This window comes from Symphalangus syndactylus, chromosome 2, assembly GCF_028878055.3.
Source record: "Symphalangus syndactylus isolate Jambi chromosome 2, NHGRI_mSymSyn1-v2.1_pri, whole genome shotgun sequence".
NCBI lineage: Eukaryota > Metazoa > Chordata > Mammalia > Primates > Hylobatidae > Symphalangus > Symphalangus syndactylus.
The window spans coordinates 19,218,370-19,246,239 of record NC_072424.2 but is presented as its reverse complement, the minus strand read 5'-3'; the positions used below and the strand labels follow the sequence as shown (position 1 = coordinate 19,246,239).

General features: G+C 46.4%; 1 protein-coding gene across 2 annotated transcripts in view; it reads left to right on the top strand.

Moving 5' to 3' along the window:
- The first annotated feature begins 615 nt into the window (after window positions 1-615).
- Window positions 616-27,870, top strand: part of GRK5 (G protein-coupled receptor kinase 5) — a 248,281-nt gene continuing 221,026 nt past the window's right edge. The window contains exon 1 of one of the 2 annotated variants that reach the window (XM_055247300.2): window positions 616-1,124. In XM_055247300.2, coding sequence (XP_055103275.2) covers window positions 1,073-1,124 — 52 coding nt within the window. In that variant the 5' untranslated portion in view covers window positions 616-1,072. The remainder of the gene's footprint in view (window positions 1,125-27,870) is intronic. The other variant, XM_063625175.1, reaches the window with a different exon arrangement.

Below are 27,870 nucleotides of genomic sequence, written 5' to 3'. Positions count from 1 at the left end.
CGCCGTCCGCGTAGACCCCGCGCCGCGCACCGCTGCCGGCGGGGGGCGCTCGGGTCAAGCCGAGAGCAGCGCGGGCAGCCAGCGCCGGGTCGCTGCCGACCCGCAGAGCCCTTCGCGCCCTCCGAGGAAACAAAGTGCATCTTTGTCCGCGGCCCGAGGCGCCGCGTGGGAGACGCTGGGCAGGGGCCAGGCCAGGCCGGCCGCCGCCGCCGCGTGCGGGGACCCTGGGCGCGCGTCACTGACCCGGGACTCAGACCCTCGTGGGCCTGGCGCGGACCGGAGGAAGCGGGCTGTGGCGCGCGGCCGAGCTGACGGCCTTCCCACTCCGAGCACAGCTCCGGACCCGCACTGGCTCCTGCCGGGCCGCGGCGCTTCGCGCGCCGCCACCGGGGCCTGTGCACTCCGCTTTCCGGGCTGGCGGCGGGGCGGGAAGGGGGCAAGCGGGAGCCTGCTGGGGGGTGCTGGGGACTTCGGCTTGGCTGGGCCGCCTTTGAGTCGCCTGTCGGCCGGGCGGTGCCCGCCTTCGCTTTCAGTGCCGTCCCGGGGCGGGTACTAGCTTCGACAGCCGCGCGCCAGCCCAGCTTAGCCCCGGCGCCGCGCGGCCGGGAGGACTCCAGCTCCCAGCAGGCCCCGCGCCGCGAGCACCGAGGCAGGAGGCGCGCCTGGGCCGGCGCTTGCGCAGTGCGGCCGCCCGAGCCTGCTAGTACCACACCCCCGGGAGGGACGGAGGGGAGGCAGAAGCATCCGAGGCATTAAAGCATCCGAGGGAGCCGGAGGGGAGGAGAATGGAGTGACAGAGACACGCGGAGGGTGGGGGGTGGGGGGGAGCGTGTTGAGGGAGGGGGGGAGGGGGGACACAGAGGGAGGAAGAAGCGGCGGCGGCGGCGGCTCCTCTTTGCAGAGGGGGAAACTCTTGGGCTGAGAGCAGGAATAATGCGGTAGGCAAGGCGGGCTGCTGGCTCCCCCGGCTCTGGCAGCAGCGGCGGCAGCCCGAGCAGCGGCAGCAGCAGCGGCAGCACCCCAGGCACTGACAGCCCCGCCGGCCGGCTCCCTTGCTGACCGCCGACTGTCAATGGAGCTGGAAAACATCGTGGCCAACACGGTCTTGCTGAAAGCCAGGGAAGGTAAGAGGCAGGGCCGGTACGTGCCCGGCGCGTCCGCCGCGGGCCAGGGTGCGGGTGTCGGGCGGCGTGCGGGCAGGGGCTGCGCCCGTGCAGGATGCCCGCTGCCGGCGAGTGGGTCGCGAGCAGGACACTTCGGAGAGCGGCTCTGCAGACCCTTCAGGGTTCCTGCCCTGGGGCTCAGAGAATCTGGACTTGGGCTGAGAAGGTTGCAGGGATTTGGATGCTAACATATCTCCTAGTTTCCAGCGCTCGCCCTGCAGAGCGTGCCATTTCGGCAGCTGTTGAAAGGTCAGTTGGAAAAGCATTCATTCGGGGGGCGACGAGCAAACATGCACATAAAATAGCGTTTCAAGTCGGCCCGGGATGGTTCTGTGTGAACTGGTGTGTGTGTTCGGGGGGCGGGGGTGGAATGAGCAGAAGCCAAGTCTGCCTGCGCAGGCTGAGTTGATATAGACTATTGCTGGAAACCATCCGCTGGGATGTTTCTTAGGGAAATCCCGTCGTGTGGAAGGAAGCCTTTTAAAGGCAAAGTCAGATGTTGAGGAATTAGCCTTTTCATAGAATTATCAAAGGATGGCTGTACAGATCACCTAGAAAAATAATTCAGTATTTCAAGTTTTTCTTTTCTGGGAGTGTGATAACTGAAATTGTTAGATTTTGGCTCAGTTAAGAAAAGAAAGGTAAGTGTGCTGGTGCTTTAGATACGTTTTCTATGCAAATCATTAGATTTCCTGCATTTAGCTGGCAGGAAATATTGTCTAAATGGAGTGTGTAAGATCCTGAGTCAAACCCTAAGAACGCATATTTTGACTTTTCCTTTTGATGAAAAACAGAAAAAAGGGGGGGAGGCAGAAACTTAGATGCTTCCTAAAATGATTGTGTTGTGTACATGTAAACATATATATTTAGGAATACCTGGAATTTATGTAGCATCTTTTTTTTTCTGATCAAGATTTGAGCTCTAGTGTGCGACCTTTTTCATAAAAGGGGAAGAGGTTTTTCCCTTTCACGGGAGAGCGCTTTATTTGATACTAAGGTAGAAGGCAGACTGAGTAAGGGTTTGACTTTAGAAGGCTACTCTGTGAGCAGTCCATGAAAATGTCTTACCTACTTAATATTTTCATTCACCCACTTTGATGAATGAAGGGAAGAATTTCTGGCCAGCAATAAAACGATTCGTGTTTATTCAGCCCGTTCCATCACCTTGTGGCTCCCTACACACTGTGGGGGTAGGTGATGCATAGGCTTCCGTGGGCAGCGTTTCAGCAACTCAACCCGGCATTCGTGTCTTACTTTCGTCGTCACTTGTCACTCTAAAGCAGTCAGTGGGCAAGAAGGTTTATTTCAGAAGCCCCGAAGAGAGGCAGTGCTTTGAAAACCCCAGCAGAGTTTAAAATATACAGGTTAATCTCCCTCCCATTGCTTAGCTTTGGTGGGAATAAATTTTTAGGAAAGGCTTGTTACTTGGTGACTTCAGGTTCTAAGGCCTGAGCTGTGTGTGTGTGTGTGTGTGTGTGTGTGTGTGTGTGTATGTGCGTGTGTGTGTTGGTTTTTTTTCCCTAACCTGACATTGTTAGTGGACGGGATCAAGGTGGGTGCTGGTAGGCTCTCCTGTGGGTTGGGGAATGGTCCTGAAAGGGAGGAAGCAGAGAAAACAGCCCTCCCCCTCCCCCGCCCCTCTTGCAGCCTTTGCAGCTGCACCACCTAGTGGTGGGCCACCTAGTGGTGGGACACGGTTGTGTATCTCAGGATTTGGGGGCTGGGAAAGTTTTCACTCTCCCTCCATTCTGAAATTATTTCTTGGGAAATCACTGGGTCTGATGGTACTGGAGCCTTGCAAGTTTCGCTGGTTCCTCCTGTTGCTCAGGGAATCTGCACCCGACATTTGCTGCTGTAGATATTTGTTTGCCTGATAGATGCTGTTTTTCTTCCCTGAACGTTTGGTTGCTTCTTTTATAATGCTTTGCTTAGAGTGGGCAAAGTGATATAAATTCCACCCGCCTCCTCCAAATTATTCTCCCAAGTATTTTTTCACCAACGTGAATTTACTGTCTAATATTGTTGTTCGTTAGGCCAACAAATTGGGTTTTTTTCCCAGAGCCTTGGAGAAGAGAGCTGCAGGCTGGAAGCTTGTGTGGAGCGACCGACACCCATTGGGGCAGAATTACAGTGATTGAAAGTGCTCAAGAATGTGCCTTTCACTTTTTTTTTCCCTTTTAAAGGCTTTTTCAATTTTGCTGTGAGAGTTTGGTCGTCATCTCATGGTGAGAAAATAGCTCTTGATGATGCCTTGGAAATAGGGCCTGCGGAAGCAGGGAGAGACTGACACGTGAACAAGAAAAATTAATCATTTAATGGATACCTCATTTAAAATTTGCATCTCTCCCCCTCTTTCTCTCTTATGCCTAGAGGAAAGCCATGATTTTAAGTGCTTCCAGTTTCTTTTGGTTGGGCCTTTATTAGAGACTTGAGCCCATATATCCTAATTAGTGTGGACACTTTTAGAAATTAAAGCAATTTATGTTTCTCTTCTCAGTTCTCATATATTTGAATTTATTTTACTAAACTTAGTAATTCTCCAAAAAACCATATTATCTAAATATTCAGAAATGAAAGTTTCAGTCAGTTTAGTGAAATATCTAATATAAAACAGTACATTAAAAAATCTGAGTTGTTTAAAAGGTTTAAAAACACTTCTTAAAGATTCTTGTCAGTGGTTACAGATGAGAAATGTAATTGGCAAATGTGAAATTTAATTTAGTTCACTTAAAAAATACACCGTAAGCAATTTAAAATTTGGCTTTCAAGTAAAAGTCACATTTGTCCCAAACAATAAAGAAACAGACCTTGAAGAAAGACAGGCACACTTTGAAAATGCTGTAAAATAATTTGTAGTTGTCCATGTTGGTGGGTAACACTGGGGCCTATCTTTTCTTATTATTGTGCATTCTTAAAGACAGATGGCTCCTAAATTCACTGTATCTTCAAAGTCTTACCGTAATAAGACATAATATAAAGTGGAAAGCATTAATGTAGCAATAAAATAGAAAGCCTGTAAGTGGATTAGAGTAAAATGATGGATTGTTAGTAATTAGAAAATGTAGCAAGCAAGCTTCACACTTGTGACAATTATTTTAAAATAAGAAAAGGTAGAGGTATGGGTTCAAGATTTTAAACCACGGAAATGTATTTTGGGGCCTGTTTATTTGTCCTGGGTCTCATGAGAAAACATCAACTCGATCACTCTTAGGAACTTTAGATTGCTCTCCTAAAAAGTGCTTAAGGAAAAAAAGAAAGAAGTTGAGACTGAATTCATGGCAATTTATGGGAATGAGCTAAGTGATTAAGCATTTCATGAAAAAGAGGCCCAGACTAACTCTATCTATCTATTTATTTACATTTCAGAATCTCAGAAAATTGGCAGGCGACCTAATGTTGAAATAATTATGAGAAGGAGAGTTTGCTGAGTGCCTTTTTGTGTGTTTCTTTTTGGTTTTATTGTTGCAGTAAAGGTTTTTGTGTTTTTCTCATCTTCTAGATCTGTTGCCTTTCTTCTGAGTGAACAGTGGTGAGAAAAAATTTTGCAAGGCCCCGCTTTTCCTTTCTTCACAGGCCAGCAGTAGCCATATCTGATCGATAAAGATATCTGAAGGAATATTGATCGCATTTTCCTGAGGCCCTAGCAAGCACAGGAATTGAGAAGTTAGGACTGGAACAATTTTGCCATTTGTCACAATTGCCAAAAATTAGAATACACAGGAACCATTTTTTCAGGTAACTCTGTGACTTGGCTGGATCTTCCTGATCATCAAGATTAGCACCCCGGGGCCTGGGAGAAGTTAGGGAGGGCAGGAAGAAGGAGTGAGCCAGCATCCAGCTCTGCGTGGGGCAGGCTATGGCGTGGACAGACTTAACATTCCACAGCACGGCTGAAAGCCCTGGACCTCTTTCCCTTGCACCCCTAATTCATGGCGATAAAACCGAAACATGGTGAATTAGGTTATTAGAACATTGGAACATCTCTGAAGCTGAAAGCTCTCTTATGGCTATGTGAAGGCATACGTGGAGGCATACGTACTCCACCCTGCAGCTTCTTCAATTTTAATGTTAATCTTACCAAGCGACAGCTTTCATCCTGTGAAGGCAGCTCGGTGTGTGTAAAAGCAGCCTGGCCTGTTAAACACAATGCCGTTAAATGAAACTGCCTTTCATTTTTTTTTTAAAGTTTCCTTTTCAGTACTGACAACTTGGAGGTAGAGAAACCAAAAGCAATGTTTTCAGAAGGCCTTTTGCTTTCTTAAAGATTTCAAACGATGATTGTAGTTAATCTGGCTGCCTGTTTGAAAAACCATCAGATAAATGCCCACAAGGCTCTCATCTTTCAGTAGCTTAGCTGCTGCTTGTCAGATTCTAAACTCCAAAGCGCTCGACTCTTCCAGTGCCCAAACTAATCCTTGTTTAAATTATGTCTTCAGAAGCTATAACTCTTATAGTGGCTTGCTAAATGATGCCCTTTGGATCTGGGCTGAAGACTTCCAGAATGCCCAAGTGAATTTCAGGAGCGGGCTCAATGTTTAACCAAATTCACCTTTACCAAGGGCTATTCAATCCATATCTGGGATGTTTTAAATAAAACTATCCAGGACTGTGGGCAATACTCAAAGTTAATATTTGTTGCCAGTATGTTTGGAGTGCAAGATAAAGCATTTTTTTTTTTTTTTTTTTTTTGAGACGGAGTCTCGCTCTGTCGTCCGGGCTGGAGTGCAGTGGCGCAATCTCGGCTCACTGCAAGCTCCGCCTCCCAGGTTCACGCCATTCTCCTGCCTCAGCCTCTCCGAGTAGCTGGGACTACAGGCGCCCGCCACCACGCCCGGCTAATTTTTTGTATTTTTTAGTAGAGACAGGGTTTCACCGTGGTCTCGATCTCCTGACCTCGTGATCCGCCCGCCTCGGCCTCCCAAAGTGCTGGGATTACAAGCGTGAGCCACCGCGCCCGGCTAAGATAAAGCATTTTAATGTCTAGACATTTTTGAAATAAAAAAGTCTTCTAGTTACCAAAAGGCATTATTGTCATAGGTCGTGCAACTCAGAGGTGAAACTTGAGAAAACAGAAAGTGACTACCAACAGGTGACACATTGAGAAGATAATTAGGAATTTCCTCAATCATACAACCCTCAGCACCCATTTCTCACATCAAAATAGAATGGTGGAGCTGAGTGCGGTGGCACAGCCTGTGGTCTCAGCTACTCTGGAGGCTAAGGAACATCATTTGAGCCCAGGAGTAATGGTCTGGAGCTAACTATGCCTATTGGGTATCTGCAGTAAGGTCGGCATCAATATGGTGACCTTTCAGGAGTGGGGACCACCAAGTTGCCTAAGGAGGGGTGAACTGGCTTGGTGGGAAACAGAACAGGTGAAAACTCCCATGCTGATCAGCAGTGGGATTGCATCTGTGCATAGCCACTGCCCTCCAGCCTGGGCAACACACGAGACCCTGTCTCTAAAAATAAATAAATAAATGAATGGAATAGAAGAGAATATTGAAGACAAGGGGATGAAGGCATGATTTTAAATGACTAAAATGGGCCGGTCGTGGTGGCTCATGCCTGTAATCCCAGCACTTTGGGAGGCCGAGGCAGGCGGATCACCTGAGGTGAGGAGATCGAGATCAGCCTGGCCAACATGATGAAATCCCGTCTCTACTAAAAATACAAAAATTAGCTGGGCATGGTGGTGCCCGCATGTAATTCCAGCTACTCGGAAAGCTGAGGCAGGAGAATCACTTGAACCTGGGAGGCGGAGATTGCAATGAGCCAAGATTGCACCACCATACTCCAGACTGGGTGACAGGGAAGACTCCGTCTCAAAAAAGAAAAAAAATTAAAATATATTATGGCCTTAAATAATAGGGTTGATTCCTACTTTAAAACATATCCTGTTATAGTTCAGTGAAAATTTTTATTTAAAAATATTCTAAATATTGAAAAGATATATTTTTGGGGGGCAGAGATAATGTCATTCCTTTTGTTACCATACAAAAACTGGAGGAAGCATTTCATTTTGTGAAAACCGTGCTGCTTTTAAAAGAGAAAGTCCTTACTTCCTGACTGGACCCTTCCCCCACCCCCATTTCTCATTTTGAGGAAACCATTCTTGAATAGGCTTCTGAAAATCTTAACAAGAGTAAAATTTATTTATTCAGCATTTGGTTGTCGAAGGACCCAGTGCGGAGGTGACATTCGGGTGTCAGCTTCAGATAATACAATGTGAAATGAGTGAAAAGATGCAATTGGGCACTGCCATTCTCTTTTTACATGTTTTTTTGTTTTTTGTTTTGTTCTGAGACAGAGTCTGCTCTGTCGCCCAGGCTAGACTGCAGTGGCGCAGTCTGGGCTCACTGCAACCTCTGCCTCCCAGGTTCAAGCGATTCTCCTGCCTCAGCCTCCTGAGTAGCTGGGATTACAGGTGCCCACCATCAAGCCTGGCTAATTTTTGTATTTTTAGCAGAGGCGGGGTTTCACCATGTTGGCCAGGCTGGTCTCAGGTGATCTGCCCGCCTTGGCCTCCCAAAGTGCTGGGATTACAGGCGTGAGCCACTGCACTCAGTCTGTTTTGATGTTTTTTAACTGGTCAACTAGGTGTGAACAGAACTGGATTTTTTTCCCCCGAAGAGCTGAGGCTGACTGGGGTGTGACCTCCTTAGCTGTGTAGACTGTGTTGACTCTGCTGTGCCTAGAATTTGGACAATGGCCTGAGGTACCAGTATGTGATTTAAGCATAATTAAAAGGTTATACTTGAGGGATAGACCTGAATCTGGAAGACAACTGCCAATTTTCTGGGGCACTGACGGGTTTTTGTTTTGTTTTGTTTTTTGAGACAGGGTCTTGCTGTCACCCAGGCTGGAGTGCAGTGGTGCGATCTCAGCTCACTGCAACCTTGACTTTCTGGGTTCAAGTGATCCTCCCACCTCAGCCCCCTGAGTAGCTGGGACTACAGGCTTGTGCCAACATGCCTGGCTAATTTTTGTATTTTTTGTAGAAATGGGGTTTTGCCATGTTGCCCAGGCTGGTCTCTAACTCCTGGGCTCGAGCAATCTATCCACCTTGGCCTCCCAAAATGTTGGGACTACAGGTGTGAGCCACCACACCCGGCCAACACTGTATTTTTATGAAGATCTGTTCCTAGAAATGGAAGCCATTAAAAACAACGGCAAGAAGACCCTTTGGTTGAGGAATGACAAGATCCAAGAGGAAAACTGTGTGCCATGGCGCCTTCCAGGCAGAGCAGTTGTCCAGGGCAGAGGCCTGGGCAGGTAGATGGGCTGCAGTTCTGGAGTGAAGACGGTGGAGGCTGCATTCCTTTCTGGCTTTCTGTTAGGATTGGCCTGGGTATGTCCTTTGACATAGCCTGTCACAGGGAATGACTGAAAAGATTAAAGGCCCCTGTTCCTCTTCAGGGGCTCTGTTCAACGTGGTAGCCATTAGCTATATGTTGTTATTTATACTTAAATTAATTAAAGTTAGGAATTATGTTCCTGAAGCATGCAAACCACATTTCTAGTGCTCAGTAGCCCTGTGTGGCTAGTGGCCACTGTACTGGGCCATGCCTATAGAACATTCCCATCATTGCAGAAAGCTCATTGGGACAGAGCTTCTCTAGAGGGTTCTGTGCATTTAGTGAGTGTGATAACCCCATGACTTCTGACATGGAAAATTAGGGAAAATTAAAAGAAGCAGAGGGAGGCAGGGAGTTGGAGAGAGAGACAGTGTGGAGGAGAGGGAGAAAGAGAGATGAGAGGGGGAAATGGGTAGGAGAAGGAGAAAATAGGGAAGGGGGTGCGGAGAGTGAGGAAGAGACTGATGAAGGGGAGGGGGCTGCACCATGGAGGAGGGGTGAAGGCAGGGGTTGGGAGGTGGGACTGACTCACCTAAGAGGAAATTCAGGTCAAGGACAATCATGGATGGTGGCGGGGGTGGAGGGGGTTAAGCTACCATATCCTCCCCCACCCCCTTTTTCATATCTTGTTGGGAAATTTGCCTAAATTGAGCAACTGACTTTCCTGATTCAAATTAAGTGCATGATATAGATACATTCAGAGTCCCATGTTCCTTCTTGAAATTCTTAATGTGGGGCTATTTTAAAGCAGTCATTTTATTTAAAAAAACAATTAAGTTGCATAAGTGCGGCAGATCTACAGAAAGAACAGAAAGAAACCTCCACAGGCAGGTGATCTAAAATGGGGGTGAAGACAGACAAAACCATTTTAAGGGTTTTCATTTTTTCTGAGCTGGGAAGACATCAGGAAAAAGGTATATTTAAAGATGCCAAAGAAACTCACTGTTCTTGTATCCACTTGAAAATGGTTTCTCCTTAAAAACTGTTTCTTGTGAGATTTGAAACATTTTAACAATAACTCAGAGCACACTTAGAAAGAAAGTAAGTATTTGAAACAATAAAACAGTTCGTTGCTTGTTCCCTGGTGTCCGAAACAACGGAGTCTATCTGAAGTTGTACCAGAGTCAACTGGTGACATCCTCCTAAACTAGGCCAGTTTTGATAGGGCCTATCCTGTTTCTAAGAACTTGTAATCTGTGGAATATCAAGAATTTTTTTAAAAAGGTAATGATGAAATGAACCCCAAGGACAGCTTCTGGGGCCTGTGCAGAAAGCAAGGGTAAACAGATAAGCTGAGATAAACAGATAAGAACATGCCTCTGTCCTGAAGTGGCAGAGGCCACAGAGCTGCTGGTGCCTCGGCTTCCCTGAGCCTTCTCAGCAGATCTACTGCCCTGTCCTCTGTTTCTGGCATAGAGGTTACCGTTGGTTTAACAGATGGGGAAACTGAGATGAAAGAAAGGGAGTCAGGGCCAGGTGCAGTGGCTCACGCCTGTAATCCCAGCATTTTGGGAGGCTGAGGCAGGAGGATTGCTTGAGGCCAGGAGTTCAAGGCCAGCGTGGGCAGCATAGCAAGACCCCTATCTCTACAAAAAATAAAAAAAATAAAAATGGCCAGGCGTGGTGGCTCATGCCTGTAATCCCAGCACTTTGGGAGGCCAAGGGGGGGTGGATCACTTGCGGTCAGGAGTTCAAGATCAGCCTGACCAACGTGGTGAAACCCCATCTCTACTAAAAATACAAAATTACCTGGATGTGGTGGTGGGTGCCTATAATCCCAGCTACTTGTGAGGCTGAGGCAGGAGAATCATTTGAACCTGGGAGTGCCACTGCACTCCAGCCTGGGTAACAGCGAAACTCCGTCTAAAAGATAAAATAATAATTTTAAAAAAATAAAAATAGGCCGGGCGCGGTGGCTCACGCTTGTAATCCCAGCACTTTGGGAGGCTGAGGCGGGCGGATCACAAGGTCAGGAGATCGAGACCACGGTGAAACCCCGTCTCTACTAAAAATACAAAAAATTGGCCAGGCGTGGTGGCAGGCGCCTGTAGTCCCAGCTACTCGGAGAGGCTGAGGCAGGAGAATGGCGTGAACCCGGGAGGCGGAGAATGCAGTGAGCCGAGATCGCGCCACTGCACTCCAGCCTGGGCGACAGAGCAAGACTCCGTCTCAAAAAAAATAAAATAAAAATAAAAATAAAAAAAGGGAGTCACTTGTGCAAGGTCACTTGAACTGTGGACTTTTAGGGAGCAATTGCAACTAGATCTCCCCTACCCTCCAAAGTGCTGTTATGTTCCAAAATAAATCTTTCTTCCTTCCTCTCATAATATATGCCAAAACAACAAACTCTTTTCGAGGTGGTAGGGTTTTTAAGTGTAAATACCCATGAGGTTGTAATTGTGGAAGAGAAAGAGTGTCTTTGTCAGATTCCCTGGGAAAAGGGGCAAATTGGGAATATAATTTCCTTCTCAGACCATGATTTCAGCTGAGGGCCAGTTTGAGAGCAGTTGGGTAAATTAATTCCTACTAGGTTGTAAATGACTGATAGGTGAATCCTCAAAGTAGATGTTTCCATTTTAAAAGTAGAACTGTGTATCAATACAACTGAATCTGTGTTTGAGGACAAGGCAGGATGCATACGTGCCATACATAAGTGCCTGCACACACATAAGCACATGTGTACATATGTGGTATGATTGCCTGTGGAGGCCCATTACCTGCACTCTCGCTGCCTGGGCCCCTCCTACCAACACATCCGACAAGCAAGGCCAGCCTCTTGCATTATTTTTCCCCTCAGCAGGGCTAGTGGCCGACGAATTGCCCCCAAGGGACAGGATGTGAAGCCCCATGGGTGGTGGTGCTGGGGACAGTCATGGGAGTTTAGGTGTGGGCCACATCATTGGCAGCAGCACCACCTCCTTTCCTTGGCAGAGGCAAGAGGTGGGCTGTGGGCATGCCAGTTCCTGCTAGTTCACCACTCATAGCTCCCATCTGCCCTGCACACTGCTTGCCTGGCTGCTTACTGCTCCTTAGGAGGTTCTCGCCCTCAGTCACCTCTGCCTGACAGCGGCACCTTATGTGCAGGCTCAGGACTCTGCAGCTCTCTTTACTTACTACCCAAGTAGGGGGTTAGAGAGGGGGAGGTGAGGAGGGTTTTTCTTGCAGATTGCAGGGCATCCCCATCCCCTCACCAAAGAGAGGGTATGAAGTGGCCTTTTCCCCCAGAAAAGCTCACTCTGGATGAACCCCTTGCCATTTTTCAGTGGTAACCTTGAGTGTTTGCATTTAGGAACCATGTCAACCCCTGTGTGTGTGTGTGTGTTGCGTTAATGTTGCAACTCTGCTTTTCAGGGGGCTTTGTGAGGCAAGGGAATGTATAAGAGCTGTGCACTTCCTTGGGGGTCCACAGTCAGACTTGAGATCCTGGTGGGAAGGCAGCCTGGTGTCACTCCCTGATGATGAGGGCACAGGAAGCCATGCCTTTGATCTGCTCCTGTAGAGAAGATGTAGCTCTGAACTTACCCACTCCAGGAAGGGAAGGGGAGGGGGTAGGAGATAGAATTACCCAACTGCTGGACGGAGAGAACCCAGCCAATGTAATTGCTCTGCATGTCTGATAAAAAGTCTTGTGAAACCTCATTTGAAAATGGAATCCCATCCTGGCATGGGTCTTAGCATTGCTTCTGAAATGGAAACAAGCTGGAGAAGGTCGACAAATGGCCTAGGAAGAACAGCTTTAAGTGGCTGATGCAGAAATGGATCCTGCTTGGTCTTAATGTTTTCATTTAATACACTCAGGAGGAGCTTGTTGGGATATGTAGATAACATCCCAGGAGAAGGAACTCCTAGCTCTAGGAAGAATAGGGGTGGAGTAAGGACAAAGGATTGGGCCATCGACTTGAATAGCAAAGGATACCTGAGCATCCAACTTTTCTCAAGCCAAATGCTGTCGTGGGTTGATGCCATTACCCCTGCTGTCACAGATTAGGGAGGGTGTGTGTCTGATGAATGTGTTCCTGGGACATAGTAGGTGTTCAAAAATATTTCCAGAATGAATGAGTGATGCTACACAGCTTGAGTATCCCTAATTGAAGAATCTGAAATCCAAAATCTGAAACTTTTTTTTTTTTTTTTGAGACAGAGTCTCGCTCTGTCACCAGGCCAGAGTGCAGTGGGGCGATCTCAGCTCACGGCAACCTCTGCCTCCCAGGTTCAAGTGATTCTCCCGCCTCAGCCTCCCAAGTAGCTGGGACTACAGGCGTGTGCCGGGAGTTTTTTGTATTTTTAGTAGAGAGGGGGTTTCACCATGTTAGCCAGGATGGTCTTGATCTCCTGACCTCGTGGTCCTCCCACCTCGGCCTCCCAAAGTGCTGGGATTACAGGCTTGAGCCACCATGCCCGGCCGAAAATCTGAAACTTTTTGAAAGCCAACATGATGCATACAAAATGATCATTGGAGCTGTTTTTTTTTGTTTGTTTGTTTGTTTTTTTTTGAGACAGGGTCTCACTCTGTTGCCTAAGCTGAAGTGCAGTGGCACCATCATAGCTTAGCTCACTGCAGCCTTGGCCTCCTGGGCTCAAGTGATCCTCCTGCCTCAGCCTCCCAAGTAGCTGGGACTACAGGTGCGTGCCACCACACTTGACTCATTGCAACATTTTGGATTTTAGATTTTCAGATTTAGGATACTCAACTAGTATAATGCAAATATTCCAAAATTCAAAAACATCAGAAATCCAAAGCACTTCTGGTCACAAGCATTTCAGATAAGGGATACTCAACCTGTATTTATGTTATGTGATGGTGAAGAAGAGAGCCGAGAAAGTGCCTATTCTCAAGAAAAGGCCTTGGGGTCACAATAGATGGTACATTAGGAGATGATTCAACATGGTTAAGAAAGGTTAACTAAGGTTATAGGGCAAATTGGAAAATGTTTTCCAAATGTTTGTCTTAACTCTGAAAAATGTTTGGCAAACTCCCCCTCCCCCCTAATTTGGAAGTGGTTTGTTTTAGTCGTTTTGGAAGAAATAAATATTTGCATTAGACCAAACATTTGGGGCAAACAGTTCTCCCCAGTTCTGAGGCTCTGTGTGAGTAGGAGGAGATGTTTCATGCCGATAACACTCATCCCTTTTTTGGCCGAATCGAAGGTGACTTTCGATGTGAGCTTCACATGCTTTTCACATCACTGCTAGAATGAGGTTGAGCAAATGGAAAGAAAAGAGGAAGCCAAGCAGCTTGATCCTTCCAGACCTAGGGATGGCTGATGACCTGGCATTTGTAGGATGTAATCGTTAAAGAAAAATTGCCTTTCTGCTCATGGGCAGGGAGGCTGGATCCAATTAAGACAAGGAAAACGTATGTTAACTTGGAGGAAAAATTTCTAAACAGTCAATTCTGTAATCCTCTCTGAAGAGGAAGAGGCCAACATGATGAGGCTTTATGGATGGTGCCAAGCCCTGTGATATATAATAATTAGTAACCACTGGTTATTTTGCCGCACACTCATTCTCCAAACCACTAACCATTGCTTGGGATGGAATGCACCAGGCCTAGATATTTGCCCCAGATGTCTTCCCTTCAGCAGTATCCAATTAGAGGGATTTTTACAAATTAAAGCTTAATTCTCTATAATATATAGCAAAATATAAATTAAGGAAGGAGAAACCCAATTTCCTTTGTTGGTTCCATGGGTTACGGAGGTGAGGGCTAGTCTTCAGGTGCACATCTTAGTTTATGCTTCAGCAGCTAGTGGTGACTGTTCTATATCATGGTCCTTGGTATTTTTGCTAGTCCTTTTGGTAGCTTAAAAGCATTTCAGAGGCCAGGCATGGTGGCTCACGCCTGTAATCCCAGCACTTTGGGAGGCCAAGATGGGTGGATCACCTGAGGTCAGGAGTTTGAGACCACCCTGGCCAACATGGCAAAACCCCGTCTCTACTAAAAATACAAAAATTAGCCAGGCATGGTGGCATGCGCCTGTAATCTTGGCTACTCGGGAGGCTGAGACAGGAGAATCACTTGAACCCGGGAGGCAGAGGTTGTGGTGAGCTGAGATCGCGCCACTGCACTCCAGCCTGGGTGACAGAGTGAGCCTCTGGGTGACAGAGCCTTAAAAAAAAAAAAAAAAAATTGCAAAGGTAATACTCACTAAAGTCCAGGCCAGAAGTGGTGGCTCACGCCTGTAATCCCAGCACTTTGGGAGGCTGAGGCTGGCAGATCACCTGAGGTCAGGAGTTCGAGAAGAGCCTGGCCAACATGGCGAAACCCTGTCTCTACTAAAAATACAAAAAAATTAGCCTGGTGTGGTGGCATGTGCCTGTAGTCCCAGCTACTCGGGAGGCTGAAGGGAGAGAATGGCATGAACCTGGGAGGCGGAGGTTGCAGTGAACCGAGATCGCACCACTGCACTCCAGCCTGAGGGACAAAGTAAAACTATATCTCGGGGAAAAAAAAAAAAGTCCAAAGTACCATCTAAAGCGTCTCTCTCTCTCTTCCCATGCACCCCTGCTATCAATCCCACCACTCAGAAATAATTAGCGTCAGCATGTAGGTGAACGTTTTCCCAAATCTCTGTATATGCACATACGAACATCTAGATAGAACTTTACACAAAATGGGTCCAAGTGTACACACTGTTCCGCAGCTGCTTTCAGTCCACAATATGCTGCAGAGCCTTTCCATATCTGTGTTTATAGTTTCCCATGAAATGGATGGGTGTCAGGAAAAATTGTGAAAGACTTTGGAAGCTGAATGCTGTTTCAATGGAATGCTGGGTATGTTCTAGCAGACTCTTAGGGGTTATCCAGTTCTAAAGGGGTCGGTGTTTTTCATTGTCTTTGACTAGTTTTATAATATATTTAACCAAGCCCCTAGAGTGGCCATTTAAATTCTCTAATTTTTAAGTATAATATAAAGGAATATCCTACTCATGATATATTCATCTTTATGCACTTATTTTAAAGACTTCTGTTTTTTTCCTGTGGGAGTATCTGCCTAATAACATCCCCTTTCCTCTTTGGGAAGAATCATAATAATTTGTGAAATAGGCTTCAGTGACCCTAGGGATGTACAATGTAGATTTTCTTATGAGAAAGGAGCATGATACATGTGACATGACATTTCTGAGACCTTTGGGACTTAACATCCCTCACCTCTGAGTAATGAGTCATCTTTTCTATGGTATTCAAAGTTTGAATTAGGGAAATTAAGGTTGAGTTCAGTCAAAGACTTTAGTTGTGGATGACTTTTCAGTTGCCCTTGGATTTTGCATGTGTAAATCAGGCAGGGGGTACACTCAGACAACAAGCCCACAGCTTTGTAAAGGTGTCTTGGATCTCTCAGTGTGGATCATCAACACAACCCTGTGGGGTAGGCCTGGGAATTGTTTTTGCTGTTGCTGTTAGTATTATTCTAGTTTGAGAAAGAAGGAAACCAAGCTCAGAGAGGTGAAGTGGTTTTCCAAGATCACATACCAAGGAGCCACTTCACCTTGTTCCTGTGGTGCTAATCCATTGCTTCATTTTTCATGTTTGAGGGCTTTTGCGTTTCATCGTACATTGTACAATTCTAGGGAGCCATTGTTCCCAATCTAAAGCTGGTAGATGCGTAAATGTATCAGGTCGGGGGGGCAGAAAGTGTCTTGAGGAAGGGACGCCCCTTCCTAATCCCCTCCAAGTGCTGCCTATGCTGGTGTCAGTCCTCCTGAGGTCATTTGCCCTGTCTTTGATCTGGCACAGTATCCTCCTCTGTGGAATTCTGTAGCTCTTCCTCTGGTAACTGCTTTCACTAAAGGTTTGCATGGAATTTACCTAGACTAGGGCCCTACGGTTCCCACCTGAGAATAGAAAACGCCCATTAAAAACAGCACGACACAAAACAAATCAGTGGCCCCTCCTCCTGCTCTGCCTCCCTCCGAGATAAGCTTGGCATGAGGGCATAGTCCAGAGCCCCACGGCCTTCAATAATTTTGTTAACAATTGGAGGAGAGTGGCATTTTCTTCCGGGAAACATTTGCAGATGTGTGAGCTAGCTCTACATGGGGAAGGGCTCCCCATCACCGGGTGCTGAGGCTGCGGGCTCTGTGTCCTGTCAGAGTGTGGGAGGGAGCTCCTCACACTGCAGCCAGCTCCTTCCTTCCCCAGAGAAGGGATCTGAGGGCCAAAAGGGGCCTGCTGGGTGGCCGTGCAGGCGCAGAAAGAGGCTCCAAAGCAGGATGGGTCCCCTGGCCTGGATTTTCCTCCAGGGCAGCTCTGCAACTCTAACACCCATCCCCAGGCTGTGTGTTTCCTAGGGATATGTAATAAAGTGCCACCAACTGGGTGGCTTAGAACAACAGACATCTATTGTCGCACAGTTCTGGAGGCCAGACGTTTGAAATCAAGGTGTGCGCAGGGCTGTGCTCCCTCTGCAGGTACCCGGGGAAGACCTGTTCCAGGCCTCTCTCCTTGGCCTGTTGGTGGCTGTCTTCTACCTGTGCCTCTTCCTCTTGTGCATCTGTCCCCGTGTCCAGAGTTATCCTTTGTATAAGGACACCAGTGCTATTGGATCATGGCCCACTTGAATGACCTCATGTTAACTTGATTACCTCCATAAAGATCCTATTTCCAAATAAAGTCACATTCTGAGGTACTGGGGGTTAGGACTTCAACATAATCTTCTTTGGAGGACACAGTGAACCCTGGAACACAGGCCCTGCCTGTACTGAAGCAGCAGCTTTTGGGGAGAGCATGTATTTTTAAAACAGGAGGTTCTGAGGATGAACCAGGCGTGGGAACTGCTGCTCTGTAGAACCCTGGAGCTGGTGGGTTTTCTGAGTGCCTTCCGAGATTGTCTCAGACATTCAGACTATTCTGACCGGGTCCCCAAATAGGACTCTGCAGGTTCCCTGGCAGTTGGTTTCTGTCTTCTGCTCAAATCTTTCTAGAGACGGGGAACTCATACCTTCTTTTAAGCAGCCTATCCGATTTTGAACCACTGGATTAAAAATATCTATAATATTATATATATATATATATATATATATATTAGATAGGCTTCTTGCCTCACCCACGAAATTGTAGACTTCCTGAGGGCTGACACCAGGGCTTTTTCTTTGTATCTTACTGGAACTAACCAGATGCTAAAAGTAAACCCAAGTCTGCCTATCGAGACCTGGTATGTCTGGTGCCATGTTAACCCATTAGGTCCTGGTTCTGCTCTTTGGAGGTATCCAGGATAAATGCACCACTCTTTGCCCAAGAGGCCCTTCTAATATTAGAAGACAACTGTCATACCCACTGTAGAACTAAAACCAGAACCCCAAGTCAGGCATGGTGGCACACACCTGTAGTCCCAGCTACTCCCAAGCCAGGATGATCACTTGAGCCAGGAGTTCTGGGCTGCAATGTGCCATGATCGTGCCTGTGAATAGCCACTGCACTCCATCTGGGCAACAGAGTGAGACCCTGTCTCTTAAAAAACAAACAAACAAACAAACATAGCCGGAACCCTGCCCTCTAGATTCCCAGACTGGGCTCTCATTGTGCATTGCAGCCAACAGACATAACCAACCTTAGGATAGGATTTATAAGCAGGTGGGAATGGTGTTGTTGCTAATATCTGGCAAAGCTCAAGGCTTCATAACTTGCCAGAAGTGGGATCCAGTAACCCACTATTTATTTATTTATTTATTTATTGAGATGGAGTGTTGCTCTGTCGCCCAGGCTGGAGTGCAATGGCACGATCTCGGCTCACTGCAACCTTCTGCCTCCCAGGTTCAAGCGATTCTCTTGCCTCAGCCCCCCAGTATCTGGGATTACAGGCGCCCGCCACCATGCCCGGCTAACTTTTGCATTTTTTTTTAGTAGAGATGGGGTTTCACCATGTTGGTCAGGCTGGTCTCGAACTTCTGACCTCAGGTGATCCAACCGCCTTGGCCTTACAAAGTGCTGGGATTACAGGCGTGAGCCACCACGCCTGACCTAGTCACCCACTTTTTAATTTTCGAGGTAATATGGTATCTTCTCCTGCTGTGCATTGAGGCAAGATGTTTCCATTCCATTGAAAGCTTGATCAAGGCTCTATGAGAAGTTCAAAGGGAAAGGGAGAGCATGCCACTCACGTGCTCTGTGGCTCCTCTGCAAGCAAAACCGTCCTCAGCTGCATAAATGTGCAGCTTGGCCAGGTGATCCTAGAATCTCTTCTCACCCTTCAAATCCTGAGAATTTGCAGGTGCATTTTCCACTGGTAATTCAACTGTGGATACTTCAGAATAAAATTTGATGTTAATTTGAAGAGCAGGCATTACACATTAAAATACAAATTACCCCAAGGAAAGAATGAGAGCCAAGACGGGTTACATTTGTAGTAGAAATAAACAGGAAAAAAACCCACCGCTGCTAATTTAACTGATTCTCGCAATCCAAGAAAGGCAAATGAATGATTCTAATGTTTTCTTTAGTAGATTACAGAAAGGAAGATTAAATCAAAAGTCAAAAATAAACAGTTTGATTATCCTACACTGTATTATCTTAATAAACTGTCTTCCTGGAAAGTTTAAAAATACACACTACTTCATCTGGCCAAAGAAAACAGTAAGTAAATATTGTTGAGCAAATGTAAGAATTTTCCATCTAGACATGAGGGATGGAAACATTGCCATGTGGACTTCAAGACGTCCCACAAGGAGTGAGAGAGTGATAGGTATTACCTACCTTTTAAGGCTTGTTGTCGGGGACACTGTTGTCACACTCGGGGGAAGAGGTTGGGAGGGGAATGGGCCCTACCAAGCACTCTTGCGGGCTCCTGGCAAATCCTCACCCACTTCCGCATTCTCCTGCAAGGTTCATCTCGATACTAGCCATGTCCTGACTGATGATGCTCAGATTTCATAGTTTAGGGTGATGTGGAGAGGACTGCTGATTTTCTTCTCTCTCTTTTTTTTTTTTTTTTTTTTTGAGATAGAGTCTCGCTCTGTCACCCAGGCTGGAGTGCAATGGCGCAATCTTGGCTCACTGCAACCTCCACCTCCTGGGTTCAAGTGATTCTTCTGTCTCAGCCTCCTGAGTAGCTGGGACTACAGGCGTGCGCCACCGCTCCCGGCTAATTTTTATATATTTTTTTCTTTTTTTCTTGAGATAGAGTCTCGCTCTGTCGCCCAGGCTGGTGTGCAGTGGCATGATCTTGGCTCACTGCAAGCTCCGCCTCTTGGGTTCACGCCATTCCCCTGCCTCAGGCTCCCGTGTAGCTGGGACTACAGGCACCCACCAGCATGCCTTGCTAATTTTTGTATTTTTAGTAGAGATGGTGTTTCACCATGTTGGCCAGGATGGTTTCGATCTCCTGACCTCATGATCCACCCGCTTCAGCCTCCCAAAGTGCTGGGATTACAGGCATGAGCCAGCACCCGGCTAATTTTTGTATTTTTAGTAGAGACAAGGTTTCATCATATTGGCCAGGCTGGTCTTGAACTCCTGACCTTGTGATCCGCGTCTCGGCTCCCCAAAGAGCTGGGATTACAGGTGTGAGCCACTGTGCCTGGCATCTTCTTCTTCTTCTTCTTCTTCTTTTTTTTTTAATTTTAATTTTTTTTTTTTTGAGACGGAGTCTAACTCTGTCACCCAGGCTGTAGTGCAGTGGAGCAATCTCGGCCCACTGCAACCTTTGCCTCCTGGGTTCAAGTATGCTGATTCTCTTCTGCTTAATTTTTCTACAGTTGGAAGTAGCAAAAGGTGGAGACTAGTGATGTGAGTTCTGTCCTAGCTTTGTTGCTATCCTGCCAGAGGCCAAGGCTGGTAACTTTGCGTCTCTGTATCTTTTTTTTTTTTGAGACACAGTCTCACGCTTGCCCAGGCTGGAGTACAGTGGTGCGATCTCAGCTCACTGCAACCTCTGCCTCCTGGGTTCAAGAGATTCCCATGTCTCTGCCACCTGAGTAGCTAGGATTACAGGCGCCTGCTACCATGCCCCGCTTTTTTTTTTTTTTTTTTTTGTATTTTTAGTAGAGATGGGGTTTCACCTTGTTGGTCAGGTTGATCTCAAACTCCTTACCTCAAATGACCCACCTGTCTCGGCCTCCCAAAGTACTGGGATTACAGGTATGAACCACTGTGCCTGGCCTGTATCTTTTCTTTTGAGATGGTGTCTTGCTTTGTTGCCCAGGCTGGAGTGCAGTGGCGCGATCTTGGCTCACTGCCACCTTGGCCTCCTGGGCTCAAGTGTTTTTCCTGCCTCCACCTCCCAAGTAGCTGGGATTACATGCGCCTGCTGGCATGTCTGACTAATTTTTGTATTTTTAGTAAAGATGTTTCACTATGTTGGCTAGGCTGGTCTCTAACTCCCAGTCTCAGGTGATCTGCCCTCCTTGGCCTCTCAAAGTACTAAGATTACAGGTATGAGCCACCACTACTGGCCTGCCTCTCTGTATCTTTATCATCACATAGGAATAATGTCCTATTGATCACAGAGACCAAATAAAAAATGTAAATTAAATGGGGAGTCCAGATGCAAACCCTAGTATATGTAAAATTTTAGTATATAATAGGCTGGGCACGGTGGCTCATGCCTATAATCCCAGCATTTTGGGAGGCCGAGGTGGGTGGATCGCTTGAGCCCAGGAGTTTGAGACCAGCCTGGGCAATATGGCAAAACTCCATCTCTACTAAAAATACAAAAATTAGCTGGGCGTGGTGGCGCATGCCTGTAAACTCAGCTACTAGGGAGGAGGTTGAGGCAAGAGAATCTCTTGAACCTGGGAGGCGGAGATTTGCAGTGAGCTGAGATCGTGGCACTGCACTCCAGCCTGGGTGACGGAACGAGACTTGATCTCAAACAACAATAACAACAACAGCAACAAACAAACAAACATGGTAGCCTTGTTACAGCCAGGAAGGATGGAGATAGTAAATGGAGAGGTAGTTTCTAAGGAAAAAAGCAAGTCCTGGTTAGACAGGTAGTATGTAGCGACCCACTACACATGAAAAGATGCTCGATCTCACTAGAAATCAAAGATATATAGAATCTTAGTTTGGTAAAAATTTAAAACATTGATAAAGGCTTATTTAAAAAGTGTGGGTAAATAGGTTCTTTCAAACATTACAATCTTGTTGCTGACTAGAGTGTAAATTGGTAAGTCTTTGTCTCAAGAACATTTTGGTAATATAGACATCAAAAGGCTTAAAATTGTGTAACCCTTGACCTTGAAGTTCCACGTCTAAGATTTTATCTTAAGGAAAAATTAGTGTACCAATGACATGCAGGAAGTTGTTCAGTAGATGATGTTTATAATAGAGGTTAATTGGAAACATTTCCAATGACCATCTGTAAAGGATCGATATAATAAATCCTGGCATATTCAAATAGTAGACTCATACATAGCTATTAAGAATTATGGAGATCCAGACTGGGCAACACGGTGAAACCCCATCTTTACAAAAAGCAAAAACAAAAAACTAAAATTAGCTGGGCATGGTGGTGTGTGCCTGAAGTCCCAGCTACTGTGGCGGCTGAGATGGGATGATCACTTGAGCCTGGGAGTTGGAGGTTGCAGTGAGCCATGATGGTGCCAGTACACTCCAGCCTGGGTGACAAAGTGATACCCTGTCTCAAAAAAAAAAAAAAAAAAAAAAACCCCAAAAATACCCCAAAAGAAAGTTATGGAGATCTAGTTCGAGACCAGCCTGGGCAACATAGTGAGACCCCATCTCTAAAAAAAAAAAAAAAATTAAAAAACATCAGCAATCAGCCAGGCATGGTGGTGCATGCCTGTAGTCCTAGCTACTTGGGTGGGAGGATCATTTGAGCCCAAGAGTTCAAGGCTGCAGTAAGCTGTGATCATGCCATTGTGCTCCAGCCTGGGGTGACAGAGTGAGAACATGTCTCTGAGAAAAAAAGAAAAAAGAATTATGGAGACCTATTCTTATTGGCATGGAGAGATGATCATAACATAGTGAGTAAGGGTTAGGAAAACCCAGATTATGTACAATGAATGTGCATTACACTTAATAATTAGAAGAAAAAAGATGTCTTTTTTGGGGAGGGGGAATGACAATGCCTTGTAAATGTAAGGCCGCTTGATAGGACTATACAGAAACAAAATCCTTAAAGAAAAGTAAACATGCCAGGTCTTCTGAATCTCAGCAAGAGTTGGCCTTCTTAGCACTCCTCCATGGGAGATTCTAAGGTTATTCCAGCTGTGTTACTTCAAGGATTCTTGAGACTCTTCTTGGACCCATTTGTTGACTGACTGCTTTGATGGACTGTAAATACACATCATTAAGGCTAGATGCCTTAACGCATCTAGCATAGTGTTTTGACTCTGCTAGATGATGACATGTCTTTGTCTTTCAAATGTGAATTTGATTTTTCGGAAAATCAAATTTTGTTAGGCTTGATGTGTAAAGTGGCCATTTTGGAGCTGGAGAGTAAGGGGCAAGAATGGGGAATGAGAAGACTGGGACCTTTCCCACTGCCCTGTGCTGGGTTGGGGTTTATAAAAAACCCTCCAAGGCATTGGCTTTGTTAGGCTGGGCTCTTCTGGGTGTGCAGTGTTGTGTGTTTGTTTTAATAGTAACCACCATTATTTTATAATAAAATGACAGTTGGTGGAAGGTGAGCATGCCTATCCTTGGTTGACAAGCTGGGCAGTGGATGAAGAGATACTCTGACTGTCTGTAATCCTTTAACCAGGGATGTGCCCAGCGGAGGGTAGATTGCTGTTATCTCTGTCTAGTGAACTAGTGACCAACTAATGAGCAGGGGTGCTTTAGCATGTGCAAAATCAGAGTCAACTGAACTGACGTGATTCAAGACCTCCTGGGTGTGTAATGCTGGCCGGGGTACTTCAGGAATGCAAAGATGTGAGATTCTGCTCTTCCTCTTCAGGACCTTCCAGCCTAGTTGGGGGAAAGGCAGGTACATGATCAACTCCATTACAAAGTAATCTAAGTACAGAGGCAGCCTTGATGGGGGGCAGGGATCAGTAAAGCTTTCATCAGAGAAGTGGTCTTGGGCTGCACCTTGAGGACAGGTGGCTGGTAGTATGAAGACACCATTTATAGGGCCCCTACCTGGTGCAGGCTCTGTGAAGGAGGCTTTATAGAGATAGATGTATTTTTCACCATGGTCCAATGCATTAGGTTTTGTTGTCTTTTGCACATGACAAATCTGACAGGCTAAGGACACATTCAGGTAGGTGTTGGAGCTTGGATTTGAGCCTCCAGCCTGTGCTGTGGGGAGAATTCCATCTTATGAGGTTACAGGGTAGAGTGTGTGAGGGACAAATGTTCTTGGCACTGGGGAGAGCCAAATGGTGGTGACTTGGGAACAGCCCGTGGTAGCTCCATTTGTCTGGAGCCTGGAGTAGTTGTTGGGGAGCAGGGAGCAGGAAGGCTGCAGAAGAATAGGGTCATATGGGGAGGTCTCTGAGTGTCAGGCTAGAAGTTGGGAGTTAAAGTTTTAGGCAAAAAAGAGCCAGCCAGGTACGGTGGCTCATGCCTGTAATCCTAGCACTTTGGGAGGCCAAAGTGGGAGGATTACTTGAGCCCAGGAGTTCCAGACTAGCCTGGGCAATATGGTGAGACCCATATATTAGTCCATTTTCACACTACTGATAAAGACATACCTGAGACTGGGTAATTTATACAGGAAAAAGAGTTTAATGGACTTACAGTTCTACGTGGCTGGGGAGGCCTCACAATCATGGCAGAAGGCAAGGAAGAGCAAAGTCACGCCTTAGGATGGCAGCAGGCAAAGAGAGAGCTTGTGCAAGGAAACTCCCCCTTATAATAACCATCAGGTGTCATGAGACTTATTCACTATCTCGAGAACAGCACAGGAAAGACCTGCCCCCATGATTCAGTTACCTCCTACTGGGTCCCTCCCACAACATGTGGGAATTCAAGATGAAATTTGGGTGGGGACACAGCCAAACCATATCACCCCATCTCTACAAAAAATAAAAAAATTACCCAGGTGTGGTGGTGTGCACCTGTAGGCCCAGCTACTTGGGGAGGACTGAGGTGGATCACATGATGCTGCAGTGAGCTGTAATTACATCACTATACTCTAGCCTGGGTGGCAGAGTGAGACCCTATCTCAAAAAAAAAAAAAAAAAAAAAAGAGCCATTGACAGTTTTTCAGCAGAGGCGGCTCAAAAACTACCTGTACTTGAAGACACCAGATCTGGCAGCAGAGGCTGTAGGGCCAAATGGGCAGTGGTTCTTGGAAGTATTATGGGGGCTTCCAGGGTTCTGCAAAAAAGAGGGAGAGGGGTAGGTGGGAGCAGCTTTGGGGAGACTAAATTTATAGTACTTGGCATCTGATAGGACATGGCAGTGAGTGGAAGGACAACACTGTAACTTTTGTGCATCAAAAGAAACAATCAACAGAGTGAAAAGACGACACACAGAATTGGGGGAAACATTTGCAAACTGTTCACCTGACAAGGGATTAATACCCAGAATATACAAGGAACTCAAACATCTCAACAGGAAAAAACCATTCCTATTAAAAAATGGGCAGATGATCTGGACAGACATTTCTCAAAAGAAGACATACACACCACTAAAGAACTTACTCATGTAACCAAATACTACTGTACCCCAATAAGTTATAGAAAAATTAAAAAATTAGAAAACATCTAAACATGAAAAAAGAAGACATACAAAGATGGCCAATAAAAAATGCTGAGGCCAGGCGCAGTGGGTCACGCCTGTAATCCTAGCACTTTGGGAGGCTGAGGCAGGTGGATCACTTGAGGTCAGGAGTTCGAAACCAGCCTGACCAACATGGTGAAACATTGTCTCTACTAAAAATAAAAAAAATTAGCTGGGCTTGGTGGTGGATGCCTGTAATCCCAGCTACTTGGGAGGCTGAGACAGGAGAATCGCTTGAACCTGGGAGGCAGAGGTTGCAGTGAGCCGAGATCGTGCCACCACACTCTAGCCTGGGTGGCAGAGCAAGACTCTGCCTCAAAAAAAAAAAAACAAACAAAAAACTCAACATTACTAATCATCAAGGAAGTGCAAATCAAAACCACAATGAGGTATTATCTCACCCCAGTTAAAATGGCCATTATCAAAAGGACAAAAAATAACAAATATCGGAGACGATGTAGAGAAAAGAGAACTCATACACTGTTGGTGGGAATGTAAACTAGTACAGCCACGATGGAGAACAGTATGGAGGTTCCTCCAAAAACTACAACTAGAACTACCATATGATCCAGCAATCTCACTACTGGGCATTTATCCAAAATAAAGGAAATCAGTGCATCAAAGAGACATCCGCACCCTCATGTTTATTGCAGCACTATTCACAATAGCCAAGATATGGAATCAACTTAGATATCCAACAACAGATGAATGGATAAAGAAAATGTGGCATATATACACAATGGGAATCTATTCAGCCCAGAAGAATGAAGTCTTGCCATTCGCAGCAACATGGATGGAACTGGAGGGCATTATGCTAAGTGGAATAAACCAGGCACAGAAAGTTAAATGCTATGTGTTCTCACTTATATGTGGAAGCTAAAAAAAAGTTGATTCATAGAAGTAAAAAGTGGAACAGATAATACTAGAGGCTGGGAAGGGTAGGGGGAAGGGGGTAGAGAAAGGTTTGTTTAATGACACAAAATTATAGCTAGATAGGAGGAAGAAACTCCTAGTGTTCTATACCTCTGTAGGATGACTATAGTTAACACTAATATGTAGTTTCAAATAGCTAGAAGGAGGATATTGAATGTTCCTAACTGATATGGTTTGGCTGTGTTCCCACCCACATCTCGTCTTGAATTCCCGCGTGTTGTGGGAGGGGCCCGTGGGAGGTAATTGAATCATGGGGGCAGGTCTTTTCCATGCTGTTCTTGTGATAGTAAGTCTCACAAGATCTGATGGTTATTATAAAGGGGAGTTTCCCTGCACAAGCTCTCTTTGCCTGCTGCCATCCATGTAAGACATGACTTGCTCCTCCTTGCCTCCCACCATGATTGTGAGGCTTCCCCAGCCACGTGAAACTGTAAGTCCAATTAAACCTCTTTCTTTTGTAAATTGCCCAGTCTTTGGTATGTCTTTATCAGCAGTGTGAAAAGAGACTAATACACTAGCACAAATAAATGATAAACATTTGAGATGACGGATATGCTAATTACCCTGATCTGATCACTGTACATCATATGAATTGCAACATCACCATGTACCCCATAAATATGTACAGTTATGTGTCAGCTAAAAGATAAAAAACTAAATATTTGCACCCAGGTGATGCTGCAGGGCAGTCAGGAGATGTGGCTGGCTCTGGGGAAAGGTGTCAGCTTGATCTGAGCCTCCCTCAGTGGCCAAATGGCCAGTGTGGAGTCTTGGAGGATGAAGGGCTCCTCCATGCCAGAGGCAAGCACCTGGCAGTAGCTTTGAAGAAATGTGGGAGCAGATGGTGTCTGTTGTTTTTCTGGCCCATATCTACCCCCTCTTCTTCTGGCAACAGCACCTCCATTTTTCTTGGGGACCACTCCTCCCTGTATTTAATCCACAAGGTTGGGTGGAGATGTTGTCTCATTGGTTCCATCAGTGAGCACATGACTCAGCCCTGGCTGTGCAGAGCCTTGATTCTCTGCTTGGCCTCAGGGATGGGGATGGGATTCTTGGTTCCAAAGGGGCTGCTCCTCTGCTGCTGGGGTTGCCAAGCTGGTGGAGGGAACCTTGGAGCTCTTGGTGGCTGTTGCCACAGCCTATCTGAGAATAAAGGCAGCATAGCACGATGTTGAATCAAAGGCTGATAGGGTGGGGGAAAGAGAGAGAGTCCTCATTGCATTGTTTCATTTTGGTGTCCAGCCATGCTGGGGGCCAGATGTACCCCCCTGGTTTCCTGTTTGGGTGAACGTGTGACTTGCCACTTACAGTCAAAGGATCCTGACTCACTCAGGGTTAAAAGTCACATCCTTAGGGGATACCTGCCTTAAAGAGCCCAAGATAGCAGGCCAGAGAAATGGGGCCTGGGTCAGGAGGAGCCAGCCCCCTGAGTCAAGGAAGGCTGGATGTGCACCTTTGTCCCGGGCTTTGCTTGAGCAGAGGGCCAGGTGCATTTGATATTTGCCACAAAGAATACAGTCCCCACCCTGGCTGCCCTTGTGAGACTCCAACTGTAGCAAAGAAAGATTAGGAAACAAACATCCCAGTCACCATGGAAATATGAACCCAAGGTGTTAGGAACAATGGCTGTGTGAGTCCGGAAGTGGATTCTGTCCACACACATGTTAGTTTGATCCCGCATCTATTTCCTTGTGGGAGCCTGGGCATATCTGTAAACGTATGATATAGCCAGCTGCTCTAGGGCTGGGTGCCACCTCCCATCAGCCTTGGTTTCATCATCACCA